Raw genomic sequence first — 24,550 nt, 5'->3', positions numbered from 1 at the left:
GCAAAAGCCTAAAACAGCTCACAACTAGGCCACAAAACAGATAGTGGTAAGACTCATTTGGGCCTCATCACGAGTTTGGCCGTAGCCCTTAAATGCGGTGGTAATGTATTACCATTGCATTTAAGGGCTCCCTCAATTTCGAGTTTGGCCGTAACAGGATGCATTCACCTCCAGCTTCAAGCTGGAGGTGAATGCGCCGGCAGAGAGGGCATTTTCGGCGCTATTAGCACCAGCGCAATTTGCACCAGCGCTAATAGTGCCCCTAGCCCCATTGGGTCCAAAAGAACCAATGGGGAACGGGGAATTAAAGCTATGTCGCTACTCGTGATCTGGCTCAAATTGACCCGGACCAAGTAGCAGTAACGCTAATTGTGTTGGTGGTATCGGCGCAATTAGCGCCAGGATACTACAAACCTCCTGATGAGGCCCTTTAGCCATCAAGGGGGTATCCCAGATGTGCATCAGCCTCTATGTCTTATTCATGCTGGTACTGTGAGGTTCTTACATAAAGAAGTAAGGATCTACATTGCAATTGTAAGAACTTGGGTGTAGAAACTTCCTGTTTGTCCTTACAACTGAATGTGGAATCTGTGCATCCCCTCTGACATAGTCATGCTTTCTTTGGGTGTCTGGTGAGATCAAAAGGAGATGCCATGAAGGGGAAGAGGGGGTTTGAGGGTAACCCCCCCCCGCAAAAAAAATCAAAGTCAAAATTCAAAGTATTTACCATGAAGTAAATTACAGCAAAGTAATGTATTTAGTCGAAATTACATGGAACCGTTTTCCTTATGGAGAAGGGGGAGCGTATGGAAGATGAAGTGAGTAGTGAATGCATGATCAAAGTAGTGAGGCAGTTTAAGGAAGGAAAGAAAGGAGAGGGTGGGAGAGGAGACAGAGAACTTTGAAAGGGGAGAGCAGATTTCTAACTTGACCAAATTGAGGGATCGTGGGTAAATCACTTTGTCAGCAAAACCTGGTGAACTGATCAGACTGCCCAGACAAAGCCAAACCCCTTAATACACAACACAAATAGTGGAAAAGATGACTTAAAGAACATTGAACATTTATGGCACTTTTGACAGCCATTAACTATTCCCACCCTAGGCTCCACCCACAACATACCCTGCCAACCAAGGGCCTTCTGTCAGTCTTGCCCAAGAAGCCCTTTGCCTTATATCTGCCTGTGAGTGTAATGCTAACAATCATCGTTATCAGACATTCAAGTAGTCTTGCGGGTAAATTTGTCACCCCTGGTCCTAACAACCTGGGTTTGAATCCAATCTTCTTCAACTTTCAAAGCAGTCTAACAGACTAAACCAATTGAAGGATGCGAATGGTGTTTTACAGATCTGAAAACATATTTTATTCTGCATCATGGATCAGAGAAATCTTGTTCAATGCCAGCACTTTGTGTAGGGTACTCGAGGACCCACACCTAGTGGAAATTGGGCCTCCCTGATCAAAAAACCTGGCCCACCCAGATCAGCATTACTGGAGGAAGAATGAGATAGCATTTGTGTAAAGAGCAATGCTGTGAAAATATGCTTGAGATCGAAAAAATAGAGGGTAGGACATATGGCTGGAGGTGAGCGATTTGCTGTGCAGGGGGTGGAGTTTAAAAGCAGTGGTATGAATCGCGAGGAATGTAGATAGATGCTAGGACTCTGCGAGTTGGAGCTGAAATCTTACTGAGGCGACAGCAGATGAAGGGTCTAATCGCAATCTTGCTTGTCAGTTAGACAAGCAAGATTGGCACATTCCACCAGGGATGGAAGGGGCTCGAATGGGAATGGGGAATGGTTTTCAGAATGGGGACCTACCGGGTCCTCCAAGGTTGGAATGACCCGGTAAATCCCCATTCTGAGAACCCGGACATGCGTTTGGAGGCAGCCATGGTGCTAACTCGTAATGACCCCCATTGTTTTCTTTGGAAAATCTTTTTGCAAATTCTAAAAATGTCTTAAAAGTACTTGAGCACAAAATGTTACTTAACTGTAACTACGGTTCTCGAGCACTGGGATCTTTCATTGATTCACATGCTCTTGAGCAATCCCAGTTGTCAGGCAGGGACCCCTGGTAGATGGTTATGTTGTGTTATGTTATATGAGTTTTATAAAGCAGAGCAGGATACCCGAAGGTGTTGATGAAGTTTTATCTGCATATACTCACCCGGTTCACTAGGGGTTTACTCAAACAGATAGGTTTTGAGCAGTTTCCTAAATGAAGGTTGGACATATTGTGAATGAAGGCTGGGCGAGTGTTAGATTCTGGATGCCTGCACCAAGAAAGTGCGTCCACCCTGTCCTCTTTCCTACACTTCAGGATAATATGTTTCTTATCCAGGGCAGATCTAAGAGGGCTGCAAAGTCTATATAAGACTAATTTAGATATCAATGCAGTGGCAGTCAGATGATGGAGACTTTTGCAGACAATGCATATACTTTTAAATATGATCCGTTTCTCTATCGACAACCAGTGCAGAGATCGTAATGGTGGGCTGATATAATCATATTTCCTGATCATCATTATTAAACTTTCGCCTGAGTTTTGTACTCTTTGGAAATGTGTGGTGGCATATTTTGGTAGCCCGTGGTAACAGCCATTTCCATGATCCAGTCATGTAGAAATAATAGAATTTATTACTGTTACCCAATGAGAAAAAGAGAGGAACTGTAGGATGTGTCTGATTTTACTTAATATCATGAAACAAGTTTTGGCCACTGAGGACATTTTATTCTTTAGGATGAGCTCCTTGTCAGAGTAGAGACCCGGGTTCTTGACAATGTTTGGGGTTTGGACTCATATGAAAGGAGGTTGGCCGACATAGGTTTGTCCACTTATTCATTGTTTAGTTTACCAGCAGTATTTCTGTTTTGATGATAATGATTTTTAAGTAATTAGTGTTCATACATTCTTTAATGGAGACCAGACAAAGTTTTATATTTTCAGATGTAGTCATATCATCCCCTGAGAAATCCACCACAATTTGTGTAACATCTGCATAATAAAAGAAAGATACCTAGTTTGGGTGTAGGAGAACCATTAATGGTCGAAGGTAAACATTAAAGAGAACCGAAGAGAGAGATGAACCCTGTGGAACGTCGCATTTCAGTGGATGGACTTGAGATATAAAAGGGCCCATACTAACTTGTTGGGAATGGTTAGAGGGAAAGGACATAATCCATCACAGGACCGTCCATGTAAAGCCAAAGGAGGTCAGTCTGTCAATTAGTATTTGATGGTCAACGGTGTAGGAAGCCGTAGAAAGCTCTAATAGTATTAGGGCACTCGTCCTGCCATTGTCCATTGACTCTCTCAGGTGGTCTAAGACCTAATTGGAGACTAATTTGGTGCTTGTTAGTGGTCTGAAACCCATTTTGGCATTGTCCAGAATGTTTGAATTTTCTACAAACTCTTGAAACTGTCTAACTTCCATTTTTTCTATTTGTTTAGTCAGAAAGGGGAGCTGAGATATTTAATGGTAGTTATTTAGGTCAGTGGGTTCCATTGTTTTTTTTTTTTTAACAAAGGTGTTATCATGGAGCACAGTTATCTGGCAAAGTGCCCAGGGAGAGGGGAGACTCGAATACCCGAAGCACTTGATCCGTAAAAAGAGAATATAGGGCCACATTACAAGTATGGTGGTAAGTGGTAAAAATGTCAGGTGCCGCTGTAACAGCGGGTGTGGTGCCGGTGGCTATGGTGAATTGCCGTTCCACTGGCACGACTGTGGCTGTGTGCCTGTATCCCCAGAGGTGCGAGCTGCATGGCCATTGTACTTGGGCCCTGGAGGTCGTCTTCTGGGGAATGTCCTCCATGGGTGTGGCATGCCTTGCTACATTCCCTGCACTTGGTTCTCCATGTGTGCCGGTCCCACTGATGTCCTCCATGGGGTCCTGGGTTTCTTGCATGCCTGTCGGGAGACAGTAAACAGTGCATCAATTGGACATGTTGGTTGATTGTAGGGCGTGCTCACATGCAGTGTATGCAATGTACAGTGGGGTCACAGTGACACACTACCCAGGGTGGCCTGCTTCATGTGACAGGCAGCTTGATGGAATCAGTGACATCATGTTGCTGTATGTCCCTCACATGTTGGGTATATGTGCCTTGCCTGGGCCATGTTGGCATGTACTTGGTGACTGTGAAAGGGAATGTGTGCCAATGTAGTGTTGGTACATTGTTCCACGCTTTTCCTGTTCTCCTGTCACATGAAGTATGCCCTGCTAGCCATGGTAGTGTTTGTGTGACTTTCATTGTGATGCACTCTTTACTGAGGCCTTCCCACTAGTGCTTTGTAGTGTTTTGTGGGTGTTTCACCATAACATCTGCACCTTTTGGATGTATGCCATTTGTGCAGTGTGCGGCAAATGTTCTATTACAAGGGAGTTGGACATGTTTCCACAAGATGGCTGCGGCATACCTTGTAAATGGCTAAATGTCCATGGGGCTTACGGTGCCATGTTTGTTGTGTATGTCCTACATGTGGGCCACGTCCTTGCTAATGGTGTCTTAGATGGGGTCCACACCTAACATGCCCATTATTGTACTGTACCAAGGTATTCCATTTGTTGTTCTTGCATTGGCTGGGTGACTGCAGGTGTGTCTGTTGCCATTTCATTGTAGTTGGTGTGCATGTGGGATGTGCATGTGCATGTGGGATATGATCCACTTACTCATGTACTCACCAGGATCTTCGTGTCAGCTGGCTTCTGGATCTGCAGTGCCCACGCTCTCATGCCCCTTCAGTTGGAGGATGCTTTTGACCTTCTCCTTGCATGGTGTGAGTTGTAGTGGGGTCACATTGCCTCTGACTGTGGCCGCAGTGTCCTTGCAGTGGATGTTGACGAGCATCCGCACCCTGCTCCTCAGGTCGTTCCACCACTACCGTATTCCATATTTCATCCATGTCCCATGGGTGGTTTCCGGCCACCTTGTCCTTGTCCCTTATCCCGGTCCATATGGCAGTTTTGCACCGGGGGGGACATCTTCTGTGGCGTGGCACATATAGCTCATCAGCATTGGCCACCACCTTCTAGGCCAGCACAGAGAGCTCCCGCTCATTGTATTTTGGATTTCTTTGACGCATTTCTGTCACCTGCCCTTTGCTTTGCCTGAGGACATGTTGGGGTGTGTTGTAGGCTTGGATGGTAATCCCTTAATGGTGATTTCAGTGGATTGCGTTTTTCAAAATGGCTGCCGCTGTGCTTCCTTTTCTCGCAATGACGGATTTCCGCTGGCGGTAATCCTGCCAGCTGTAATTCTGCCAGAGGAATTTCCACTTTATGAATGGGTGGTAAGAGTAGTTCCGCTGATTATTGGCACATGTTCGATTTTCTGTGGTAATTCCACTGGAATTACCGTTACCGCCAGTGTGGTGTGCGCGCACCCGCCAGGTTGTAATACAACTGTAAATTCTGCTATTACACACGGCTGTAACACTGATTCTCGCAATGAGGCCCATAGGTACAGGGTCTCATGGCGACCCTGACCATGTGGCATTCCATTGTGTATTATCAATGTTCTTAAAGATGTCGATACTAATGATGGGAAGTGTCGTTTCAGCTAGTATAGATTACTGTTTTTGGCAAGTGTCTGAGCATCCTTAATGTCACATTTTATTAGAATAATGGGTGGCTAAATCGCCAAATTCTTGTTTTGGGATATATGCAGTCGTGTCTGTTTCCTTGAACAATTCTCTTACCACTCTCTTTGCTTTTAGCATTTTTTTTTATACCCATTGATGATGTTTACACACTCTCACAGATTCTGTCTCATTGGTGCAATGCCATTCCCTTTCTAAGTTTCCTACCTTACTTCTGAGTAAAATTAGTTCTGATGTGTTTCCTGGTTGGTTTCTGTAAGTGTCTGTTTTTAGTCTGCCTTTGTGGAGCCAATGTATTAATTAATTCTCAAAAAAGCAGCATAACGTCTTTCCAGAGGTTCATCAAGGTTTGGGTTATGATCAAGGGCATTGTGAGGGGTCAGAAATGTAAGGCTGACAACTTGGTAAAGGTTTATCAGAAGAAGCCATTTTATTTCACTCATAAGAGTTTGATAAACGCCTCACTATCCCTAACCTAACAAGGATGTTCCCTGCCTATCAAAATAAACTAAAGGAAAACAACAGAATCTCTCCACGCCATCTTCTTCTTATGACAGAAAACTATTTCAAAATTGTTCAGTATCAACAGCAAAGCTTTGTCAGGATGATTCCACAAAAGATCATGAAACACTTTAGTGGCTTTGACACGCCTTCTTCTTCTCATATCTTTCAACAACAATGCAGTACTTCAATTATTTCTTCCTGGTCCACTAACCTGCCAGGACTACCACTAAAAAGTCCCTACCCTGGTATACTCGCCTGCTAGGACAAAAGCTACTAACACTACTACAAGTACTCTGTGGTGAGGTCTACTTCAATCCTTTAGAAAAGTCTTTAACTTTCAACAACATCGACATTCACAACTTCTTTCAAAAAAACATGTTACACATTGCTGCTGTTTGTTCCACTCTTGTTTTTCCTACAGGCAAAGCAGGTTCCACGCCTCTCCTCCTGGTTACTCTATACCAGGACGGCCTCTCTCCTGCCACTTCTGTTTTGCCCAGTGGCGAAGTGGGCAGGAGTGGTTGGGAGGGGTACTCCTCTACTTTTTAAAATTACATTTCACTGTCCCCATTCTTTCGTTTTCAAAAGAAACCGTTTAGTTTTAAAATAAAAGTGTAGGAAGAAATTGAAACTTGCACTTCAGTGCAATGCACTGAACATCCCCTTTAACAGCAGGTGCGTTTGTTTGGGATTTTGGATTGTGCATGGGAAGGGGCATGGTGATGGGGGTTGTGGAGAAGCAGAGGCAGCCCAGGAGGGAACATATTTCCACTACTTCTTTGTGTACATTTCAACCACTGGTTTTCCCACATTTATATCAATTAACTGCTGACAATGTTTATTTCTTACACCTGCTTCTCTTTGGCTTAGGCAATGTTTGTTGATGTTTTGCTTAACTATTGTCTCTTTCATATTTTGGCAACAATAGTTACAATCTTCCTGCCACAATGTTCTCTTGTTCTTTAACAAACATGGTTTATATGGTCTGTGAAGTATTGGCCCCTCTTTACTTTTGCTATGGCGGTTAGAATTAGCTTGCTTCAGTATTGCCACTTCTTTACTTTGGCACTGGTGGTTATAATTAGCTTGCTTCAGTATTGCCCCTGTTTTACTTTGGCAATGATGTTGGGTTTCATAACAATGATTGTAATCTTTCTCTTCTTGGCTCCTTACAAAGGTCCTATTTCGCCAAGATGACTTCTTTATATTAGTTTGGTATTCAAAATAACAGTCAGTGGTCAGCAGTCACGTACGGAGCGTATCGGGGTTACCAAACAATGGTAAACTCACTGGCTTCTGCACACACGCCTGTGTGACCTGCTGCCACTGCTTGTTCTGCTTCTTGTTCCTCCGCCTGCATGGTAGGCTGCTTCTAGGTTCCCACGGCACTTGCACAACAGCAAAGGTGCTTTTCTCACTCCAAGTGTATGCCAGTGCTCGTCAGCGACCGGGACACAGCATGCAAATAGGAGAGCCTCTCTCTCCATGGGAAAAGCCTGTCACAATGCTGCTTCCTGCTGTGTGACCTCTGTAATTCAGGTTATTAACCTTGGAGATCCTCTCAGGACCAACATCCCCTTTACAAATAGCGGCGGCTCCGGCGGCTCCCTTCTTCTTCCATTGCAAATGCAACTGGTGGTCTCTGCAACTCTTGTTCTAATGGCCTGCACCTGAGATGGCCTTATATATTCTAAATTCCCGCTCGAGTGAGGTTCATTAGAACCACTAGACTGCATACTGCAGTTAAGTGCCTCCGAGTCCCTCTTCCCAGCACTCAGGGCATTGTGGGACTTGAAGTCCCCAATGTTCTGATTACCTCTTCCATCATAATTAGAAACATCAACTTTATTGGATTTACGTTGCTTAGTGAATAAATCCTTTGGGAAAGTTTTTAGATGGTTTAATGGTTGATTTAGATTTAAGGAAGAATGATGTTCATCAGACGAATGAATGTTAATATTCTGATTCTCACATATATAATTTCTCTGGTAATCACAAGTGTTTTCCCTACCCTCAATGTGGGTCTCTTTGTGAAGGGAAGTCTGACTCGAACAACAAGCCATTAAATATTCTGATACCATAGAAATAGAAGACAAATACTGCATCCCTCCTAACGGAATGATCCTGTTCGCTTGGCGGCATTCCCCTCCCAGGTTTTCCACCTGGCTATAACCACCCCAGGGTTCGGATCAGGTAGCGGCTTCCTTCCCCTGGCCACCTGGGAGGAGACTCTAGACAGGGTTTCTGTGAAGATTCTGCAGGATTCATGAGAGCATAGACCTTGGAAGCCGTATCTGAAATAAGATGTGAGACAGAGTCTTTGGTAGTACAGTGGCAAGCCCTTGCAACTAAACCCTAATTTATGTTGGGAGATGTCTTTCTTTAATGATGTAAGGAATAGTGAATGGGTTGCCATAATGATCTGCCCGTGTGAGTTTGATTGGGAATCCAGCTTGAAGGTCCTCTGTCCAGGACACAATCTGAACTAACGTGTGATTCGCTATGTGAATACACAAGCTGTGAGACCTAAATCGTGTAGAACAAATGTAATGTTGATGTGTCAGTTCTGGATTCAGTCCAATATTGCAGTCTCTTAGAAGAAACATTTTATCATTGGATATAAATTCCCCTGTAAGGGCTTCAGCTAGATTGTCAATGAATTTAGATTTTGGGACAAAAAGTGATGTTTTGCCTAGTTTCCAATTTCACATAGAAGGTCAGTATTTCTGAAAGTGGAAGTAGTGTGAACTATTTTCCAGTTTAATTATTTATTATTGGTAGTCTGCCACCATGTTTCCTATTACGAGATTTGGATAAGTATTTGTATTAATTTGGGGTCAGGTCAGCAAGGATAAGAGGGTTATCTTCCTGTGTCCAGGCTTCTGTTAACAATCGTAGATCTAGATTCTGCTCTAGTATTAGATTGTGAACTAAAAATCTTTCGTTTACTGCTGATCTAGAATTGAACAGTTATTCCATTATCTTCTGTGATCATCTTCCCTTTTATTGGCGTCGTTTGAAAAAAATTGTTGCTTCAAGATTTTTCAGACATAAATGGTATACGTAACATAGTTTTAACTCCTGGACAGTGTCTGGTTTCAAAATGTAATCTGAGAAGAAATTAGTTTTGATAAAATCGGTATCTTTGCTACTGTGTAAATAAAGCTGCTTGCATAATAACGTATCGCCCTGCGTACTCCACGCGAATGGGTGCAGGCAGGCTTGCATTAAGCATGCTTTTGAATGTGTGCCTCTGCAGGCACGGCCCTTGTTTATGCCTGGTAGAAATAGGGTGGGAAAGAGGACTAGGGACGATTTATGGCAACAGTAGTAGACACAGAACAAAGGTCTGTTCCTAAAAGGCAGTGGTTAATCTTTAAAGCAGAAGAACACAGTGCAAGTACGGTAAAATCACAAATCTAAAAGCATATGTCAATGTGCCTATAAAATAAGTAAAAGTAAAAAGCAGTTTGCGTAAAACAATATGTATGGATGGACTGGAAATCCACAGTCCTAAGCAGAACAGACAGGTTGGGAAATCCCACACCCAATAACGGAAGAGTCCAGGCTTGTTTTATTAATAGTCGGTATAAAACAAGGGCAGCAATAAACACCAAGGACTCCATGCTCTTGTGATTCTCAAGCATGACAATAGTTTAAAAGCAAGAAATACATCACAACTGACTTTTCATTACAATCTTGGTTATGCAACCCCACAGGGATTTGGGATTGTTTAGGGGATTGGTCTACATAAAGTATGTGTAGGTGTTAGTTTCTTCATTGGTCATCCTTAAAATGAAAAAAGTAAGAAAGACATCATCGTAATAATGCTTTATTGGCTACTGGAACAATTGTAAGACAGCATCATTGGTGAGCATTGATTGGTTGGCATTAGCTTTACCAACCCTGGATACTTGGCAGGCCATCGGCACATGAGCAAAAATAGTAGTAGGGTGAGTGACATTAAGAAGCTGATTTTCTATTATATAAGACACCATCCATGATGTCCTAGGCTTCAAGCCAACACGTCTAGCTTTGAACTTGGCCTTGCCTGGCACCTCTTTCTCTGAGAACTTTGGGGGAGTTAAGGCAGGCGCATATCTGTGTCTCCTGCTAATGAATGGGTGCTGTTCTCAAATTCCGAGTGACTTGTGAGGAGACCATGTTTTTAATTATTCTGCTCAGCTTTTATTAGGATTTTAGCTCTTATTATGAGTGCCATTACTCTCTCTGGCCACTGGAGACTTGGTCGAGCTATTCTTCATGCAATAATAAGCTTTTAATTAGCCTGCACCTGGCCCTCAAAGGTTGTCTGTTCTTTACTTAATCTTAGAGAAATGTGCCTTGAACTTGGGAATTATTAGCTTCTGTTATTTAGAGCTATCCAGACCTCTTATTTCTGCAGTAACCACAGAAGAGAGCCGTGTAACCACTGTCTCCATTCACTCTAACGTGGTTTCGCTGTCCATTTGATAAAATATGGCTACACGTTACCACTACATTTCTACCTTAAGCGCACTATTTACTTGTATCGTTCATCTTGCGTTTCAACACATACACTGATTATGATATGTTTCTAGTGTCTATTGAATTCAGCTAACATTCATTATTTCTAAATGCACCTTTGACCTAATGTCTGTATTTCTTCATGGTGAGTGCATATTTGCTTCATGTCTAGTGTGTCTCTGTGTATCAGTTTGGCATTGATGTCACTTGTTCTCGTCATCTTTAGTTACACCATGTTCAGTTCATCTTGAGTTTGCATATTCATCTCTTGATTGATAGTTCCAGGATAAGGTTGGTAGGGTTGTCTTAGTAACATCTCTTGTGTTTGCGCTATTTAGGTGGGGAAGGCACTGACACAGTAAATGACGTACTCCTCTCATTTCTACGGTACGGAGGCGGGGGAGGGGCGAGGTTATGAATGACGTATTCATCTGTCTCTCGACAAGTACGATTCAAATATCTGAGGTTCAGCAGTTAAAATTGAATATAAGCAAGAACAGCAGAGCCAATGGAGTAAGTAGTAGGCAGTCATTATGAAAGCAATTCCAATTCTATATAACAAGAAATTGTACTCACTTTAGTGTTTTATCATACGCATTTTGGGCCATTTACCCCCAGTCAATGCCCACTCCCTCCTTTATAACTACCGCAGGAGGCCACGTTCAGAGTATTGTAATGCAGGGTCAACGTCCGATTATGTGCCTCAAATGAAGTTGGCGGGTGGGCACAATATGAATCTATATGGTGGAGAATGAAGTTACAGGTAAGAAAGGTGTTCCTTCTCAAGCATTGGGTCACTACTAGATTCAGCTACTGTTGGATAGATTACTAAGCAGTAAATAAATACATTAAACAGGAAGATTCACCACAAACAAACCAGTTGTGTAAGACCTTCTGTCTGATTCAGAACTCCTCCGCCATCTTTCTATTGATGTTGTAAAACCTTGTGAAGGTATTCTCAAGGGCATCATCATTAAAACAGTAGTTATGTATGGCATGGCCTTTGTAGAATATGGAGTCAGCTTGCCAGATAGTGGTCTTCTAGCCTTTCCATGACAAAAGGTGATACAGGCTGACAACCATCTGGTGATGAGGGCTTTTGAAACTTATTTGCCAGTACCATTAGCTGAGCGGAGAGGTGAAAAAATGTGGTGTGGTCCATGTAGTACTTCAGAGTTCTCCTAGCATACAACAGATCCAGTGATCTTACTGCTGGTTTTCAAGGGGTATTGAAGAAGGCCAGTGGCATTAGAGGCTTAGTGAAATTGAAATGAGGAAGGACATTTAGTATGAATTTAGGGTCTATCTGGAGGAGAACACTATCCTCCTGGAATGTCAGATATACTTCATGCACAGAGGGGATTCTGCTTTCCAAGGAACAATCTTACTATCCACTGTATGCATAGGTTCAAATGGTTGGCTCATCAATTTGGATAGGACCCCCATTAGTTCTCACAAGATACCGATCTCCTAGAAAGTTCCGGGAGAGGCCCTTCATGAATTCCTTTAGTAGTCATGGGAGCACCAAAATGATGAGTCCGGTTTCTGAGTGTATTGAGAAATGTCTGCTAAATGTACCTTGGTGGATGGGAAGAGTAAGCCTCCCTTGTCCAGATCCAGCAGGTATGGGAGAATCTAACGAGGTTGAAAGAAGAGAGGATCAATGTATTGGCCTCAGCACTAGATACGGACCCTTTTCCATGTCTTATTGTAGCATTTGATGGAGAACATATAACGTATATCCCAGCAGTCTTGGGGCATGCTTATGGGCCCAAATTCTAGGGATTTAGAATACAGGCTTTGTGCATGAAGTGTCAGGACATTAGGTCGAAGGTTGGCCAGAGCACAATGGGCTGCATCTGGGAAAGAGAAAACAGATCAAATACCAGTACAACCTCACTCACGCCAGTGCAGTGAGACTTGGTTTGCATGGCTGCCGTCATTTTGTGTGCAGGACCATGGGAAGTAGTAGAAGTGATGGAAATGCATAGTAGAACTTGCCCAATTGAATAGTGCATGCATCCTCCAGACTGTTTGATTGTGGAAAACTGCTGGCAAACCAATCGCACTTGGAGTTTTCTCTGGTTTACAGAACAACCCAATTTTTCTGCCTTTCCCAGGCTTTGAATATGTAAGCCACCTCATCTTGATTCCACTACCACACATGGCAGGACTGCATTTCTCTGCTTGCTTAGAAAATCAGCCACTGATATTTGAGTTCGTTCATCCTTCTTTCTGGATGTAAAGTAGTGTTGTTCTGTTGCCCATGAAATGTCTCACCATTTTCCCTTTCATATTAGGTAAGAATGAGTTTAGCACCCAAAACACGGCTCCGAGCGTCAACACATTTATTTGTAATTTTTTCCTCTGTTGCGGACCATAATCCCTTGGTGTGGAGGGCCCCTCAGTGTTCTCCCCAGCTCTCCCTGGAGCCATCCGTCATCACTGCAACTGTCCTTCTCAGATTGCTCTCATTCCACCACCAAAGAAGGCTCCTGTTGAAGGTGCCAGTGTGATGAACTGTGTCAACCCATTTCTCAGTAACTTGATGCCACCTCAACCCCAGAGTCTCCTTCTGTTGGCACATTTAAAAACCTGCAATTCTTGACTAGAGGAATACACACTGTCAACATACCTAAGAGAGACTTAAATGTTCAGGCCTTGGTACTCTTATTTGTATCTTGGACACTACACTCTGAATTCAGTCCTCTGAAGGTCTCGCCACTAAGGTTGTGGTATCCAGGGTTTTCCCCAAGAACATAGTGCTCCTTGCTGGAAGTCTGGATGACATTCTGAAACTGATAGTGAGGGCTAACTATGTCAGGCACATCTCTGCACTCTGCGTGTCCTGCAGGCCTAGATCAAATGTTGTTGTCTGAATCAGCAAATCATGCAGATGAGGTAGGCATGGAGGCCTTCCCTTCTGAGACGAGCCACCCCTTCAGGCCTAACAGGAGCACTTCCAGTTAATAATGTTGCCTGCCACCCTTAAGGTAGGTATCTTCAGTGTTTTGGATGAATGGGTCTTTTAAAGTAGGCATCGTCCATGTCAAAGGATGAGGTGAAATCTCCACTCTGAATTTGGCTCAAAACCTTTTACAAAGTGACCATATGAAACAACTGTGACTGAGGTGTTTGCTGAGAAATCTGGGGTCCAACAAGGGCCTCCGACCCCCTGACTTCATCGGAACCAAAAAATAGCAGGGAGTAGACTGCCTGATTTCATTGCGTCCAAGGGACCCGCTGTGTAGCACCTAGCGCCCGAGTTCTTCAACCTCCTTTTGCAGCAAATCCAAATGATCTTCGACTTTGCATCGGGTGCGGGCATAGTGGGCAGCCTTCATAGAAATTCCAGAATCTGGCCGTTGGCTACTATTAAAAGCACCATTTTTTCCAAAGTTATTCTTTTCCATTGATCAAAAGAAACAGAGAGCTCCCCCCGCCCCCACTGAGGAATGGGGAAGGAGCTAATAACGGGCCCGCAAATAGCGGGCCCGTTATTAGCTCCCTGTTTCCTTAGCGGCTCCCGCTAAGGGCGGCCGGTAAAACCAGCCGGCCTTTGTGGGACCCGCTAAGGGATCTCGGAATGCGGCGCTAAGGGGTTAACGGCACCGGCATCCTTACCGGTGCCGTTAACCCCTTACCGCTGCACTCGTAATGAGGCCCAATGAGTCATCAATAGTAAACTCACGTTATAATGAACAGAGAGGCTCTGACATGAATTAATTGCTCATCAAGAAGGGCCACAAAATGTAGGTTATTATTGCTGCTGTAACCTGGGAAGTGTAACATAATATTTTCCTTTCAGTGCCCAATGGGTTCCAGGTCAATGAAAACAATTTGCGGATGCTCAGGCCTGTCGGCTATATTTGTTTTCTGACAGATCCTTCGACCTTTAGCTATAGGTACATTTTAATGGATACAAATAAGATTTAATGTGCTTCCTATCTTGACTTTCATATTACATTTTGGTGTCCATTTCCTCCAACGCCTGGAGGAAAGGGTGAACAGAAATATCCTATTCAGTAACCTGGTTAGATTCCTTATTCCACTTTTCTGTGTTTTCTCTTTTTCTCACCCTGAAACTTTTTATCTCCCTTATGTTTTTAAACCGTTAGGAACCTGTATGTTTCCCTTTCACTCTCTCTTTCTCTGCACCTCTCTTTATCTCTCTCCTTTGCCTCCTTTCAAATTGATGCATTTACACGTCGATTTTTTTTCTTCTTCAGCTGTATAATTCCATTCCTAAAATCATGGACTTTCTGCCAGGACCTCATCACCGGATACTTGAAGAAACCCTGTCCGTCAGGTACTTTGTCCAAGAAAAGATAGATTGGCACAAGAAAACCATCGACTACGAGTCTCCCCGTGACTATATAGACTGCTTCCTGGCAAAAAAGGAGAAGGTAATGAAACCTATTGTATATGCGGCTTCTCTGGACATTCTGTGCAAAGCAACATTGCAGGAGATACTGTGCCTCTTTTTAGCAAACTTGGGAAATGTGACGTAAGTCGAAACATAATAATGTATTTGCCAATAATGTGAGCGCCCCTCTACTGAGAATAAACATAGCTTCGGAGCCTATTCGCTCGGAAGGTAGCCACTCAGGACAGTTCAACACCAAATGCAAACAGGTGATTGGCCCATGAGCGAAATGTTGAGAATTCCCTGGTTATCCTCCCCTGTCCCTCATCCCAAGGCTAGGGAAAATCACAAGAAAATTGGCTATAACCCCTCTAAGAATTGAGAGACCCTCAAGATCTCTTTAGGCAGACTCAAAGTTGCAAGGTATAAAATCAAACGTTTCCATTTAAACAAAGTACACAAACCCTCTCTCTCTCTCTCTCTCTCTCTCCCTCTCTCTCTCTCTCTCTCTCTCTCTCACTTTCTCTCTCTCTCTTCTCCCCCCCAGGGGAAAGGGGAGGGGGCAGTGCTGTACATGGGATCAAAACAATAACAAGAAGTGCAGCCAGCAGGTGGCAGGTGCAAGGGTTAGTGCAGACAGCAGGTGTCCAAAAGTGCAGGTAGGTGCAGGAGGGTAGCCAGGTGACCAGTGCAGTATCAGATAGGACATCAGCAGGAGAGAGGCAATAGCCGATACCAGCAATGCCCCATTTACAGAACACAGTTACAAGCACTCATCCAATATCCAGTCCATGCAGGGAATGAGAGCACTATACATTTCAGTGACCACCAGTCAATCATGGTGAGTGTTAAAGGGAGGAAGGAGGTCAGGGTTTGGAGAGTGGCATTGGAATTATGAAGAGGAATTGGAACGGGAGAGAAACATTTGGAGGTGAGTGGAAAGCTCAGAGAGTGCAAAGAGAAGGTGGGATCAGATGTCCAAGAGACTTGGTTAGGCCACACAATGGAGAACTGTGGATGGATAGTTGCCGAGGGGGTTGGCGGAAGCCACACCAGGAGAGGAGGGACATTGATAGAGTCCCAGGATGAGATGTGCAAATTGGAAAGGGAGAAATGGGAGTGGATAGAGGTCCACAGGGTCTGGATGAGTCTATGCCAAGAGGGAATCATCCTGAAAAGAACCCTGGCAAGAGAGGAATGGAATCTAGAGACTAGGTTCAACAAGGAAGATGTTGGGAATCAATGGGAAACTGGGGTGGTTTTCAGGAGGAGGAGGTGGGGGTCACAGTGAAGATGAGGTTGGTGAAGGTGTACATCATGTGATTCTTAAGTTGTATTGAAATCTGGATCTTGTAATGGGCACTAGTGACACAGAGGAAAAGGTTCTGAAAGATGTGGAAGAAAGTATTGGAGAGATTGAAAATACTGAGGAGGAGGTTGGTGACTTTACAGAACAGGTTGCAAAAGATTTAGAAAGAATATGGTGTTGATTAAGTAGTTGATTGGTAAAGAATTGAAACAGCCATCTGGACAGGTTGAGAAGGAGGTTGGTGGATGATGTCAGATAATTAATGATGGCAAGTTAAGGGAGATTGGTGGCAACAGTAGAAGGAGTGTCTTAAGATACTAGGACTTTGATGAAAGATGCCAGAAGGTTAATACATATTTGAAGGAGATGGAAGGAGAACTGGGGCTGATAAGTGAAAGAATTTCCAGAACATGGCAAAAATGGTTTGGAGAGGAGCTTCTAGATGAGATAGAAAAACAGAGGTGGTAGGAAGAATGAGGCAGGAAACCAGAGAACAGAAGGAGAGGGAGGTAAATGGTCAAATCAGCCAGGTTCCAGCAGGTCCACATGGCTCTATGCATCTATGTTAAATGTTAAAAGTATTTATACCATGAACTGTCACCAACGGAATAGGTCCCCAGGCGCTCAGGTGGATCTGTAAAACAAGAAGGCGGGCAGATTCGGTTAGTCGCATGAAGAGGGAGTAGGAAAGTGAAAGAAGTGCTGTGCTGTTGGCGGCTTCAGTTCGGTTTTCACTATGCGCTGAACTTTGGTGTGAGTAACGGACCGATGCGAGACCTCGTGTGCTGTTGGTGCAGTTTATGTGTTGTTGGTTTGTCGTTGTTGCAGTGTGGTGGAGTGCATGCTGTTTGCTGGGCGAGAAATGGTTGTGTGGATTTTCGGGTGAATTAGGTATGCAGCGATTTGAGCTTAATTGCCACTTTCTTGTCTTGTCCATCTAATTGTTGTGATTGATGGTGTGGCGCATTCCCAGCTGTACTGTATTGAACTTAGTGTAATGGGACGGAGTGTGTCTACCCCTCCCCCCTTCTGGTATTGGTGCTGTAGTTTAGCAGTTCCCTACTCCCTTGCTATCTATTTCTGTCGGTGGTCTGTAGGTGCGTGTGTGTAATTTGGAGACCAGGGTGCTTCCGTCCTGGTCTGGCTGTGTATTCAATCTTTAGTTTGGTCCTATCAGAACTATCTCTCAGTTGGTAAGTTTGGTATTTGTAGAATGTCTTCCTTACATACTGTTTGTAGTCTATGCAGAGGACAGAGGTGGAACACATACCCAACAGACAGCATAGCTCAACCAGAGAGAGGTGGAGCAGCGTACAAAGTACAAGGCTCTGAGATGAGACAGAGATGTGCAGATGATTTGCCCTCAGGAAGACATGGGGACCCTCCGTGTGGCTCAGCTGACCACCAGACCACCAGAAAACCCAGTGGAAGCAAATGAACCCCAGATTGCAAATGTGGGTAGCACCAGGTTACCAAGTTATTTTATTATTTATTATTCATCACAGTACAAGAACATAACCACACTGAGTATTCCTGTCTAACCAAAAGGATCCCATGCCAGAAATGTAGGCCTCTTTTTGTATTTCAGGTGGACCTCTACCAAGGAACATTTCATTACCCATGTCTAGGACCTTGCTTACAGATACATATCAGTGTGAGAACTGTCTACTCCTGGCTTTTACTGTGAAACAACCCGTCTTCATCTAGTTGTGTGCTACATCCCTTCATACTGTCTCCTGCAGCACTTTATGGACTTGCTGCTTCTAAACACAATACATCATGAGTTTTTACACTTTCCTGACCAGACTTTTCCCTTGCTCTGTTTTCTGTGCTATCAAACATGTCCGCTTATCGTTTGTTTTTAATACACTTACTTATGACTGTTCATAACATGCTTGGTGGCAGCTCATAAGGTTCATGAAATTGCCTGATTCAGCAATCACCCTTTTTCTGCTTTCAGCACAACTAAGCAACAATTCCCATACAATGTACTTTGTTTATTCAAAAACGTTTACAAAAACGTTTACAAAAATCATTTGGATTTGTCATGTCAGCATCACCAAAGTCCAAAGATTATGAACAGCATGTGGTGAGTACCACGGTGAGTAAAGGAAACCAGACCAACATATTGCAGCACATAGTTTAATCAGTGGCAACTCACGGTAAGCTTCTCCCGGCATGAATGCACAACTGTAATTCCTGAACACTGGCATGTTTCCATGGAACCTCGATGTAAACTCGGACATAAACACACCTAGAAGGAAGAACTACAAACAAACCCACTATAACACACCTGTCCCGCCTACTTCATTTTCCCAAAAGAAACAAAACTCAAAACAACCAAACAATAAAAAACTACACAAATGAATGCTGTTAGTCACCAACATAATCACTAAATCTCTCTGGCAAAACATGAACCCTACTTGAACACCATACCATCTTCCCATGACCTTTTGCGTTGACGTCCGACACTTCCATATCAACAGGCATGCTGCTTATAGCATTCCAACCTCTAGCCTCCCCACCATGCACTTCCAGAACTCCTACTTATTTCCCCCCTTCTCAACTCGGGTATGCTTCCATTGCTACTACCATCATCAGAACCCTCACCATGCCACCTAAGAGACCTCCCAAACTTTTCCACAGGCCTCCCTGCTCCACTATCGAAACACAACCTCAAGTCTACACCCGGCATATCATCAAACCACCACGCACCCGAAGTGTCCCGAACAGAAATCCTTCTCTTGCTGCACACAGTAGAGTCGCTCAATCTGACATAACCATGGCCCATTCCTATCACTTTCAATGATGCTACAAAAACCGGCAAATCCTTCATCACAAAATGAGGACTCTCTACCCTCACCAAATCTCCAACATTGACTTTACACTCCTTCCCACACTTCGTATTGTGCTCTTCTGCCAATTATTCCTGTCATTTCCTCATCTTTCTCACAATCATCTCTAAATCCACAGTAACCACACGCCTCAACTTACTTCCAGACTTCCTGACCCTCATTAACTCAAAAGTTTCACATCCAGTGAGGCTGTTGGGCATATACCTGTGTTCTCTCGCCATATCCATTAATACTACCCTCAATCCAAACTGTTAGCCAACTCCAATAGTATCACCTTTTTAACAAACCTGTTGCTTTGTTCAGACATTGACACTGGGGTTATACAATGCTGTCCAATGATGTTCAATCTCCCTTTCCTTCAAAAAACTCACCATGTCCTATGATACAAACTGAACCCCATTGTCGGTAACAATGCTCCCTGGTACCCCCTTCATCAATAGGTTTTCTACAAAAACTCAATAGTCTTCTTTAGTGGTTACCGACTGTATAGACATAAACTCAATCCACCATGACGTATAGTCTACCAACACCAAAATATATCTGGCGTCCTCCCCCAACAAGTCCAATGGTGCCATAATATCCAATACTTTACACCATACTTTATCCAGCACAACAATGGGATGTACAAGTTGAGTCCTCACCACTTGACTCTCTGACTACCTGTTCTGTGTCGCTGTCCATAGCTCGCCACCAGTATGACTTTCTTTTTTTGTGAGAGTCCTCCCTGAATGTCCCTCATGGGCAAGAGCCACAAACCTATGCTGTACAGAAATGGGAGGTATCAACCTCTCCCCTCTTGTCACTCACTAGGGAGCTTCTTCCAATTCATTTTGCACCAATGCATACTTCTTACCCTCTACATGAAATCATCCATTCCACAAACCCTTACAAATCCATTCCAACTCCTGACCCTTTTCACTCTCCTCCCACCATTCCTTCCTATTTACTGCTGGAATCACATATGCCACTTGCACCAGACCTCCCTCATATTGCATTCCATCATCCTGTACGTACAAGCAGCCTAAACAAACAATCTGCTACTGTATTCCTCTGGCCTGGAACATAATCCACCACAAAATTCTAGACTTGCAGGTCCACCAGCCACCTGGCAATCCTGGACGATACTGAACTCAAACCCTACATAGTCAAAACATGAACCAGCGGTTGTTGGTCTGTCCTTACCACATAACTCCACAACAAAGTGTGAAAATGTTTCGATGTCCAGAACACTGCCAAAGCCTCCCTCTCAATAACTGAACATCTCTTGTCAGGATCTCTCAAAAACCTTGAGGCAAAGCTATAGGCCTTAACTCTCTCGCCTTCCCCTGGGCCAACATAGCACCCACCTCGCTGGCATCCACCATCAAAACCATCTTAGCTATCACATCAAAAGTTACCAAAAGACAGGGCTTCATCCACATTCCGCCTCAGCACTCCTGTTGACATTCCACCGACCACACAAAGACCACATTCTTCTTGAGTAGCTCCGTCATGTGAACCATTTTTTTCTGTATACCCAGGGATATATTTCACAAAATACTCTGCCATTCCCACGAAAAACCCTAACTCTTCCTTAGATTTAGGTGCTGGTTTTTTCCTTGTCACACTCATCATGCCCTCCCTGGCCTTATTCTACTGTTATCAATCTTATGCTCCAAATATTTAACACTTCACACTTTCAATTGACATTTAGAGATCTTCACCATTAAACCCTTTTCCTGTAACATTCTCAACCCGCGATGCACTCTGTCATCGTGTTTCACTCCGGTCTTTCCCTACACCAATAAATCATCCTGAAAATAATGTATTCCATCAAATCTGCTAAAAACCTCTTGCATAAGTCTCTGAAAAGGTGATGCTGCAGATGCTAAAGCACAAGGCATTCTGTGAAACATGCACGCCTCAAACTCTGTGATAAATGACATCAGATGACAAGATGATTCATGCAGTTCTATATGGTGGTATGTTGATGAAAGATTTAAAGTAAAAAACCATGACGCTTGCCCCATAGTAGTCAAAAGTTTATTTATGTTTGCATATGGGTGTCTGTTCACCCATATGTTGGTATTAAGATCATAAAGGTCCACACATCTCAACCCATCATCTTGCTTCGGTGCCAGAACTATGGGTGACAACCTTCCATTAAAAGACTGTCCAATTCTGCTTAGAGCCCTTCCCTTGCTAAAACAGGAACATTCCTAACTTTGTGTGCTTTCGGCACAGCACCTCTCTTAAGTATTCTTCTGAGCAAATCCCTTTAACTTTCCCAGTTTACCATTGAAAACAGCAGTGTACATCACCTTGAGGCTCTCCCCCTGATTTGTGCGTGCCGGCTTCCACACACAAAATAGGTACCTCCCTCGCCGGACGTATTTGTATATCTAACGCTGCATATTCATCCCAACCTGAAACACTGGCACCTTTGTAAGCAACATAAAGCTTGCCCCCATTTCCCTATCCTTGAATGTTATATGTGCCCACTCTGACCCCAATACGGTGATGGTAACTTGTCCATAAGCACTGGGATTTATGTTTGCCAGAATAAGATCATTAACAGACTTTTTGAAGCTATCCTTATACAGTTCTGGAGATATCATGGTGTATGGTGCACCCAAAATCCACCATCATCTCCATGTCCACACCGTTCACCTTCTTTTCATCTTGGATTTGTAACAACACTCTCTCTTCCAGGACCGGTGCCTTGTAATTCTCATGATCCTCCACCATGTTGACACTCATCTTGTAAGGTGTGGCCTTGTCCTTATTGCTGTTCGATTTGCTCTGCCTAGCAAAATGTCCTCTCTTTCCACATCGTCTGCACTCCACTCCCAAAGCTGGGCATTCTTTTGCTTCTGTAGCATGGCTACCCCATCCACATTTGCAGCAATGGGTCTTTGATCTCCCGCCGGAGGTGTTCCTGCTCTTGGAACACTTGTAGGTATCAACTCTTTTGTTTGGGTACACAGCCTGCACCCCCTCTCCGCTCACCTGCGTGTCCTTGTGTGTCACTACCTGGAAGATCTTTTCTGCTTCTTCTATTGCTCTTGCCAATTCCAGAGCTTTATTCAATGATGGGTCTTTATCCACAGTCTTTCCCTAATCTTTGTGTTGCAGGTGCCCATCATTATCCCATCAGTATCCAATCTCTGATGTACTCTTCTAGTACACCCAGGAAATTACAAGTTGCTTTTAATGCCCTCAACCTATTGACACAACTGTCATGGACTCATCCATTCTTTGCATCCTTAATGACATTTCTCAAAAACCACATTAAGTTTCTTTCCAAATCTTTTAGTAAGCTTTTTTAGAGCTGTTTCATATGCACTGATGACACTATTGCCCTCGCCAGCCAGTTACACAATAACTTCTTCACCAGGCAGATGTCTAAAAATGCACAGATCTCCATGGCCAGGCAGTTTAGCTCGAAGGTACACTTTGAATGAGTCCAGCTATACCTTACAATGTATTTTTTTTAATTAAATATTTTGATTCCATTTTGTAACAACAACATACAGGTGTATACATTCTATTATTGAATAAAGGATCACAATCCATTACCACTGCCCATTACATGTACCACCTATTGCTAAACATGAACTTCCCCATCTAACCTCCCTCACCGTAACTAGCCAGACTGTGGTATCTCGTTTTCTTCAACATCACTTGTCTTGCACACCTCACATTATTATTTAACTCATGCAATTCTTCATCATCTGTTCCCGTGCCTGCTTTGGACAGGGTTAGTGTAAACCCTGTCCAATGTAGCATGTCCTCTCCAGGGTCTTGATTTTGACTGCTGCTCGCCTGTTTCCAACCCCCGTCTCCACTATTGTCCATTTTTGCAAGTCCCCCCACCACCTCAACACAAACTGGCCTTTTTCTGATTTCCATTCCATTGCTATGCATCGCTTAGCTAGTACATATGCTAGATCTTTTAGTTTCACCAGCGCTTTTACTTTCTTGCTTCTCGGGATTGAACGTCCAATTGTATTTGCCCTTTGGACAGTTTTTGTGCAACATCCCTCCAAATCGTTCCTATTACAACACATCCCCAAAACATATGTAGCATCCCAGCATTCTTTTCCTTAAATTTCGAACATGTTTGTTTTCCTGCCCCCTTAAATCCAGCTATTATTCTCGGTGTTAAGTAAGCTCTCTTGTTTTAGGTACATTTGTAGTAACTGCAATCTAGGGTTTCTGGAGACCTTCTTGTGAAAATTAAACACCTTATGCTGTTTCTTATTCGTATAGGTCTTATCTAGTTCAGCCTCCCATTTCGCCCTTGCTCCCAGTTTCCCCCTAGAATGGTTTTCTATAAACACATCATACAACCTTGATATGATATACCTGCCCTCTGAGATATTTATTATTGTTTCCACTTCCTCACATTCTATCGTGTCTACCCCTACTGCTGGCCATCTTTCCTTACCCATATTTAAAATAGATTGGTGTAGCAGGTATTGTCCTCCATGTATTCCTGCAGTTCTTGAAAACTTAATAAGGAAACTTCTCTCCACAAATCCCCTATTGTTATGATCGCACATGTCTCCCAATGAAGTCTCACATTATCCCTTAGTCCTCTGTTATCTGTCATCACCGCAGCTAAGGCTATATGTGGTGATATTGGGTCTTTGATCCTAAGATTTTTACAGGTTCTACGCCGTAACTATGTGCCCAATTTCACAAAGTGTGGGTATTCTTGTGGTTCTGTTGGGGAGACCCATAATAACTCTTTTAAGTGTAGGTGTTGTATTGTTGGCCGTAGGAGTGCTGTGTCCATTGTAGGATCATTTGCTAGCCAGTCGACCACATACTGCATCTGGCTCGCTAGGTAATATAGTTAAAAATTCGGAATTCCCAGCCCCCCTTTATCGTAGGGCCTCTGGAGAGTACTCAGTGCTACTCTAGGTCTACCACCATGCCATAGGAAACGTTTTCACTCTTTTTCTAGTTTAGTAAAGAATGTTTTGGTTATATTGTAGGGTATACTCCCACAGCAATGCAGGATTCTCAGTAGCAATACCATTTTTAATAGTGCTACTCTCCCCATTACCGACAATGGTACCTGCCCCTAAAATTTGATTGAGTTCACAAGTCCCACCAGTGCTTTTATGGTGTTGTGTGCATGCTCCTGCTTTGGGGTATGAATATATATATCTAGCCTAACGCATTGAAAGGTATCTTTTTGCCACGGGAGTCATAGTGTTGGCAGCTCTGCGTTGTTTCCTGAAGCGAGCTTGGCTAGCAGGAATAGACAGGATTTGCTCTTGTTAACCGTAATTCCTGACAACGCGCTAAAGTTGTCAAGTACTTCTAATATGTGTTGCAGATTCTCCTCAGGGTCTTGTATATATAGTAGTGTGTCATCCGCATACATAGATACTACATGCCTTACACCACCTGTC

At 43.5% G+C, this 24,550-nt stretch overlaps 1 protein-coding gene across 3 annotated transcripts in view; it reads left to right on the top strand.

Annotated features, from left to right (window-relative positions):
• The window catches only part of LOC138566695 (cytochrome P450 2C20-like), a 454,294-nt gene that overhangs the window by 257,974 nt on the left and 171,770 nt on the right, over window positions 1–24,550 (top strand). For all 3 annotated transcript variants that reach the window (XM_069644280.1, XM_069644281.1, XM_069644278.1), the window contains one exon: window positions 14,845–15,021. In XM_069644280.1, coding sequence (XP_069500381.1) covers window positions 14,845–15,021 — 177 coding nt within the window. The remainder of the gene's footprint in view (window positions 1–14,844; window positions 15,022–24,550) is intronic.

This window comes from Ambystoma mexicanum, chromosome 2p (assembly GCF_040938575.1).
Source record: "Ambystoma mexicanum isolate Mex_15411 chromosome 2p, UKY_AmexF1_1, whole genome shotgun sequence".
NCBI classification, from domain to species: domain Eukaryota; kingdom Metazoa; phylum Chordata; class Amphibia; order Caudata; family Ambystomatidae; genus Ambystoma; species Ambystoma mexicanum.
Note: the sequence above shows the minus strand (reverse complement) of the source record. Positions and strands in the feature narration are given on the sequence as shown.